Source organism: Chenopodium album, chromosome 2, assembly GCF_948465745.1.
Source record: "Chenopodium album chromosome 2, dcCheAlbu1.1, whole genome shotgun sequence".
Lineage (NCBI taxonomy): Eukaryota > Viridiplantae > Streptophyta > Magnoliopsida > Caryophyllales > Amaranthaceae > Chenopodium > Chenopodium album.
This window is the reverse complement of record NC_137835.1, coordinates 36,600,679-36,608,947: the sequence shown is the minus strand read 5'-3', so window position 1 is coordinate 36,608,947 and position 8,269 is coordinate 36,600,679. Positions and strand designations below refer to the sequence as shown.

Here is an 8,269-nt window from a genome sequence, read left to right as displayed (position 1 = left end):
TGTGTTGCTTTGTGCTCACAAGCCCCTCTTCCGCTCAAGGCTAGCGTTTTTGCCGCCAAAATGCTAGAGCGCGCCGCACGTTTCGGGGTCCAAACTCCCGGACCGTGACACTAGGGAAGGGGAGGGGCGGAGTGGTGGTTGAGGAAGGGGTGGTTGGTGCTTTTTAGATAATAATAATTAAAAAGTGGGATTATTAATACATAACCAACTAAAGATGACATCATTAAAAGCAATTTTGCCAACAAAAATAAATGAAAGGTAAACAATTAAAACAAATAAAAATAAAAATTGATACGGTAAACCAAAAAATAAATATCAAAATTGATGAGTTCAAAAGCACAATCTTTTTTACAATAATTATATGTACCGGAAAGAATCTGAAGTCATTCTCATTGAAACTTTTCAAGGTCCATCTTTGTTATCATGGTGATACAATAGTCAAAATTTACACGAATTCGTTGTACGCTTCTGTATGCACTCATCATGTATTTATCAATCTGGTCATCGTACCTCTCATATAATGCAGGAATCGTGAGAAGAATAGCAAGGGCTGCATAATCAATGGAAAAGGTAATTACGGATAGGAAATGCAAACAGTGTACCCTACTGTCCAAAAACAAGAGAAACCACCTCCTTCGAAAATTTAGGACCTCCAAGATAGAAAATAGTGCAACGAATATAATGGTAACTTACACATATAGCACAGTGTGACAATATCAGTCAAGGCTCCAAAAACAGAAATCATCAGCAGGCAGGCAGCAACTCTGAGAAATAGCCTTGAATCTTTGCCAAGAGCAACATTCCGACAAACTAAGACCAAAGAATTAATATTGTCGCGAGCAAGCTCTCCCATTTCAGATACAACTTCCTCTCTCAAATGCATATCAGGCAAAGGAGGTGCAGGTCTGTTGGATGTCAACTAATGCATAGGGTTAGAAATATGTTAATGTGTTAAACAAGTTTATATCATCATGAAATTTAACCCCCAAAATTAGAATGAAAGAATAAAAAGGGAAGCTGTTACTAGTTCTAGCTAGTCTCTATATGTTGACTGAGGACATTCCTGCAGTACAAAAGATTTTGCACTTATTTTGATATTATGATCATGAAATTTGAATTTTATTTATTTATTTTTTTCCCCTCTGAAATGGTGTACTGAACAAACACCGAAGCATTCATGACTTTTGGAGCAATATTTCTGGACAAGTGCTTATTTCTGAAACAAGGAAATCTAATACGTACTTTTATAGTTATATTCTATTAGTCGAGTACTGTTATCTTTGGGTCAACCCACTCCATAACATATACTTGTAGAAAACTGTTGTACAGTTGGTTCACTTTGGCATGCACTTACTAAATCAAGTAGAATTTAGTTCTAAGGGCTATTCTTAGGGGCGTTTGGTTGGTGTATTTTTTGAATTGGAAACGGATTCGATTAAACCAATACCGTTACCATGTGTTTGGTTTGAAGGCATGTTAACAATTACCATTACCTAAGGGTAATGATTACCCCTTATTTGTTACCTCTCAAAAACTTGGGGTAACAAATACCCTTTTCCTCCTCTTAACAAATACCCTTTCTATGGTTAAACCAAACAAATGAAAAGGTAATAACTAAATGATTCCTTTCCCCCCTCTTATTTGTTTCCTTTCCACTCCATTTCCATTTTTCAAACCAAACGCCCCCTTAAAGTGATCACAGTGGGGTGGTAACAAACTACATGTTATGCCTACCCCAAGTTTAAGCTAAGTTCAGTCTCAACAAGATTAATGAATGAGTTTGAGTCGAACCAATCTTGATAATGAGTATCTCAACATCCACAAAGTGATCTTGGGTTGCTTTGTAGCAACAATGAATTAAATTACCAGACTAAATTCTCTAATTCTCATTTATTTTGTTTGTTAGGAATCAGGAGAAGAGACAATAAAAATTATTAACAAAGTGCAAAATTCCATTAAAACACTGAAATGATTAAAACAGCATTCAATATACTTTGGGATTGCGAAAAATAAAAATTATCGTATACTTGATTATTAATTTATTTTGGAATCTTAATGAAAAATGAAAATAACTATGCATAAAAAACAGAGAATTACAAGTTAAAGATAAATAACAACCAATCATATTTACTTAGGAAACATATTTATACAATGAGCTAATATAATTAGTTAGTCAAATCACTTAACACAATCAACTAACATGATCAGCTATGTTTTCACTAAACACGGCCTATCTAAATTAATGATTATTTGAACAAAACACAATTTCTCACTGTTGGAAAATAAATTTCATTTTATTTTTTAATTTAAAATTTAAAGATAAATTTATTTTTATAAACTTTGGATGCTCCTTTATCTTAACCCTTGATTATTTTTTGTTGCTTTGCTTAAGTTGTTTTTTTCTCCAATAATCAAGGAACAACTTAACAGTAACTTATGATAGAGAGTTGTGGAAGAATTTTAAGGATCAAGCTCTTCAAGATTTTAGCAAAATCCTTAACCTCTTTAAACGTGTATTTATATATATATATATATATATATATATATATATATATATATATATATATATTTTGCAAATAGTTTTCGGTGAAAAAGTAAGAGAAAAAAAAAAACAGTACACAAAATTCCTCTTAAATTAATATCAAGCAATAATATATAATTATTACGGAGCATTGGTGTAATTTGGTTCGGCGGTCTTTTGCTGCACACAATCAATCCAACGGGTTGTCGTATCTTGAGAGAGGAGCGCATTAATTTATTCAACCATTGCAGTGGGCTGTTTTCTCTATAACGCCTAGCGTGCTACGACCCAGGCTATTCCAAACTCATTCTTCATTCTACTATTATTTTATCTTTACGCCACTTGTTTTTTTATTAGAAATTTTGTAATATTTGAAATATAATATACTACTATAGCCCCATATGTTTTTTTTTTTTTTTTTTTTTTTTTTTTTTTTTTTTTTTGTAAACATTGTTCTCTAACACTAACTACCGCGCCCAATCAATCTATGACATCCACATGATACATAATTGAAGAGCAGGTTCAGCTTATTTAGCATGGTAAATTCAAGTGGTAGCAGAAAATTTTGAATAATTATCTTAATAATCGAAAATTATATCTTGACAGTCAAACACCATACTCTTTCATTGACTTTAACAACCATTTGAATCTGTCAACTTACCCAACCACGATAGCTCACAAAATTCTTTACCAGAAAAACTATATCATCTCCGTTACTTAATTAGATTCCTACTTAAATTAATACCAAGCAATACTGGTATAATTTTGTTCGGGGGTCTTTTGCTGCACACAATCGGTCCAACGGGTTGTCGTATCTTGGTAGAGGAGCGCATTATTTATTCAACCAGTTGGTCGTTTTCTCTCAAAGGATAGCGCCTAACCCAGGCTATTTCAAGCTCATTCTTGATTCTACTATTTTGGTTCATAGGATTTATTGCTCACATAACAGAGAGAAGTCAATAAATCTTGAATCAACCAAACATTTCAATTAACAAAATAAAAAAAAAATAAAAAATCAGGCAAAATTAGATGCAGCTTGATTGGTTACCTGTTCAAAAGTGATGCAGCTTTGGACCATACAAATAAGATGGTGATCAACAGCAGCAAAATACTAGAAATAAGAGATAACAGAGTGTACCCAGATTCCTCAAATACCAACCAAATTATTAATGTTAGTATTAATATTCCCATTGTAATGTTTCTTTGCCTCCATAACACCACATCAGCTACTGCTTAGCATAAAAAATATAAAAAAATATATAAAAAAAAACACAAAAAAAAAAAAAAAACACAAAAATTTTAATATGAAATGCAAAATAAGTTGAAATATCAAGAAAAAATAATGAATTTGAGTGTTACCAAACGCGCCTCCGAAGAATTCATGGATGGTTCGCTGCCTATTAAACAATCGACCTGAAGATGATCCCATGATGAAATTTAAAGAAATTAAATTTGCGGATTTCAGACTTGAATCAATTTGTAAATAGTGACAGTATAAATTATTTCATTGATTGAAGTTTTTTTGTGTGATCGAATATAACTAACAGGGAAGAAAGTATTTGATGTAAATTTGGTAGGTGGGCAAGAATGCTAAAAAGAAAAATGAAATTTACAGCCTAAAAGTGAGCTTGAAAAATGGAAGAAAGAGGAGAAGATCGGGAAATTAGCAGAATAGCAGTTGAGTTAGGGTACATTGTACATACACTTTAGTTAGGCCCAGTGTTAGACTTTATCGGGGTATAATTGAGAGATTAGCTGGAAATAGCGTCATCCTTAATGCCGGTGATTTTTGTCCCCACCTATCCCTCTTTGGATGACCAAGCGCCAAGCGGATCAACAGCACGCCTGTTGCCACTACATTAGAGTTTGGTAATGTTAGGTTTATTCTCTTACGTTGAAATTCAATTCAGTTCAGTTCAGCTAAGTGTAATTTAGTTCAGTTCAGTTCAGCTAAGTTTAATTTAGTTCAGTTCAGTTCAGCTTTGTTCAGTTCAGTTCAACTCCTAATTTCATTCTCTAATAAAATATTCAGTTCAGTTCAGCTCAGTTCAGCTCAGCTCACTTCAATTCAGTTCACCTCAGCTCAGCTCAGTTCAGATCAGTTCAGTTCATTTCAGTTTAGTTTAGTTCAGCTGAGTTCAGTCAATGAGAACAGACCCTTAGTACCCTCCTTTTTTTAATACTTGCTCCATTTCTCTTGGACACGCATGCCGATGTTAATCTTTGATCACTAATATATTTAATTACCACTAAGTATAAATTCTAACAATTGTAAATTAATAATCTATTCATTGAGATGATTCCAACAAGTACCCACAATACTATTCTTTTTCTTATGTATAAATCTCAAACATTTGTCAAACTAGGAAAAATGAATAGTGCAAAAAATAGAGATGGAGCAAGTATTTAAAAACGGAGGGAGTACTTATTAAATCCCGACGTGTTTTAATAAGTATTACACTTTTTTTTGGTAAAAAACTAAACTCCGTCCGTTTCAATGAGAAAATCCCATATGGAATCAATCAAATAAAATTAGAAAGTAAGAATATTTGGAATCTAACATTAAAGTAAAAAACAATTCATAAATAGTTTTGCCTTATTTAAATTGTTTGGATTTTTTTAGGAAACCATCAAACATAATTGCATAATTCAAGGGAATAATTTCTTTACTTAGAGTCATGTCATCAATTCATAATCAATTAACTAAACCAATCTAAATTTAGGGCATGTTCACATTTACTAAACTGAACTAAACTGAACTGAACTGATTGGAGCTGAACTAAACTGAACTGATTGGAGCTGAATTGAACTGAATATTTTATAAAAAAGGGAAATTAGGAGCTGAACAGAACTGAACTGATTGGAGCTGAACTGAATTGAACTAAATTGATTGGAGCTAAACTGAACTAAACTGAAATTAAGTAAATGTGAACATGCCCTTAATATGTATAAAATAAGAAATAAAAACTAAGTTAAAAGTGGAATACATTCAATATGGGTAGATCTTTTTGAAACACCCAAAATAGTATATGGATTTAACAAATTGAGACAAAGGGAGTATTAAAATATTACATCTCTCTCCTCTCATAGTCACCACCCAAGTTCATTACCACTTTTTTTTTCCTCTCACATTCATTACTTTTTAATAAAATATTAACCCCACTATCTTTCTTTTACAATTTTAATCTTCCAACTACCCCACTTACTCCTTATTTAAATTAAGGCATTAAATTGCCTAAAATCATGTGTCGATCAAATTGTAAGACCCTGTTCTCTTCACCTTTAAAAAAAAATATTAAGTAAAAATAATTTCATTTCAGTAAAAATAAGTTCAATTCAGTAAAATTAATTTCAGTTCAGTAAAAATAATTTTAGTTCAGTAAAAATAGGTTCAGTGTAGTAAAATTCAGTTTTCTTAAAGAAGATTTATAATAGAAAATCAATAAAAAAAATAATTTCTGTTCAGCAAAAGTAATTTCAGTTCAGTAATATTAATTTAAGTTCAGTAAAAATAATTTAAGTTCATCAAATATAATTTTGTTTCAGTAAAAATAATTTTAGTTCAGCAAAAATAAGGTGAAGAGAACGGGACCTAACACTAAAAAAACACGGAAGGAGTACTTGAAATTTACTTGCTCCATATTTATTTATTTTATAACTAATGAATTAAATGGCACTCTCTCTGTTATGTAATTATTACAATAGTAGATTTTGTACAAAGTTTTTAGAAATATATAGGGTAAATATTATAATATAAATTATAATTATTCTAGTTATAATTAGTTTTTAGTAGGAGAAAATAATTACAAAACTAGTAATCTGAATTAGTAGTACTATTACGTTGGGTTAGTACTTGGTAGGAGAGAAATAATAAAACATTTAGGTAAATGAAGTTAGTGGGGAAAAAAAAATAATGAAATAGTAGTAGACTTTTATCAAATTAGAAAGTATTGAAATTATTATAAAACAAATTGTAAGTTAAATGTTTTACCTTAGTTACAAAATAGAAGGAGTTGAATACTACCTCAATTTCTTATAATTTATAATGAAAAATGGAGGTAGTAATAGTATTGTTTCCGCACACAAAAGTGTGATAGTCACGGTGATAGGTTGTCACACACTGTAATGAATATTTCAAGCCATCTCACACTTGAGCCCCACTGTGATCATACACTTAAACATGGTGGCGTGCAAAGGGAAGGAAGCTAGAGTAAAAGAGTTGCCAACAAGTTTTAGGAACTTGTAAACCGTTCATAGGCTGAAGGTTACACCCCTTAACGATCCAGGAGATCGTTAACTCTAGTAGGTCTGGAACCATGACTGGAAGTTCGGGGATGAAGGTACAAATCAAACCTAAAAGAGATTGAACTTGCCCTAAAAATAGGCCTCTACTTTATTCTTCTCGTATTCATGTGCGCTTTCTGACTAACATGCAATCAATAGATTAACCCTAAAGTTGTTTATCTATGTTAGTTGAATATTAATGCACAAACAAAACTATTTTGGCGATCACTTGAATTATAATCATATTAGCCTAAATAAGACTATTAATTATCTTATTAAGCGTGATTACAAGTACAAATTCCCTTTAAACATGCATAAAAGGCGTGATCAAGCAATTACAATAAATAATATAAATCAAGCAACATAATAACAATCATAATCATAATAATTACAATAATTATAATAACAATCATAATTAAAATAATAATTTTAAAGCATAATATTATTAGCAAGATCCTAGGCATGATACTAACAAGATTAATAACAAACCCTAGCATGTCACTAAACAATAAAAATCAAAGTTTTAGCCCTAACATGATACTAACTTGATAGAAGGAAAAAATAGGAAGCATCATAGAAACGTACATGATATTAGAAATATTATTTAACCCTAAACATGGTACTAGGAAGTAATAAATGCATCCTAACATGATACTAAGAATCAATAAAATAATCTAAGCATGATTTCTATATCAAAAGATCAATAAAACAATTAAAGTACTTACTTCGATGCCTCGTACCTCTTTCTAATAACAAAATACACACGTTAATAAGTTCAAGGAAAAGTATAAACAAAACAATTAAATTAAGGAATAATAATAGAGATTTGGGACCAAACCCTGAGATATATCAAACCTTTCACGTCTAGGGAGAAGGCAACTTCAAACTTGGCTAGGTGTTTTTAGGACTAATGAGTGAGGAATTTGAAAGAAGGAAGGTTTAGAAAAAGAAAAGAGAGAGAGAAAGATTTTTTTTTTTTGACAACAACAAAAATAAACAAAACTAAACATTAAAGCTATGTAAATTGACCCTACAACTATTCGCAATGTCATGAGCCTTAGCAACCTGTTCTCTTTAAACTTTCCAAATGATGCAAGTTGTAAACTGTCGTCCCACATGTAGCAGCTCTTGCGTCGTCCACATGAGCCTCATTTCCCATCGTTTAGGATGTTGGATTAAATGGATAAGGGCCAACGAGTCGGTGAACAAAAGAATTTTCTAGTATCCTTTCACTTCTGCCCACTTTAGCGCAGCTACACATGCCATAACTTCCGCATGTAGAGAAGAGTGGGCTTTTCCATAGGTTCCACCCCCTTCCATATAGGTTATTTGGTCTTCTGAATATGCCCATCCTGTACCCACCATCCTATTTCGCTTTTTCCAGGAGCCATAAGCCATTATAGTTACCTCCAATCTAGCATCTGTTGGGTGATTAATATCTTCCCTTTTGCAACCAATGTTCAC

At 31.8% G+C, this 8,269-nt stretch overlaps 1 protein-coding gene across 1 annotated transcript; it reads right to left on the bottom strand.

The window, feature by feature from the left end:
• Positions 1 to 288: 288 nt before the first annotated feature.
• Positions 289 to 4,243, bottom strand: LOC145598161 (reticulon-like protein B12). Its single transcript, XM_081654478.1, has 4 exons — positions 3,881 to 4,243; positions 3,570 to 3,750; positions 694 to 905; positions 289 to 550 (listed from the first exon to the last, which is right to left on the bottom strand). The coding sequence occupies exons 1-4, from the start codon at positions 3,948 to 3,950 to the stop codon at positions 390 to 392; spliced, it is 624 nt and encodes a 207-aa protein (XP_081510604.1). The 5' UTR covers positions 3,951 to 4,243; the 3' UTR covers positions 289 to 389.
• Between the last annotated feature and the right edge of the window lie 4,026 nt (positions 4,244 to 8,269).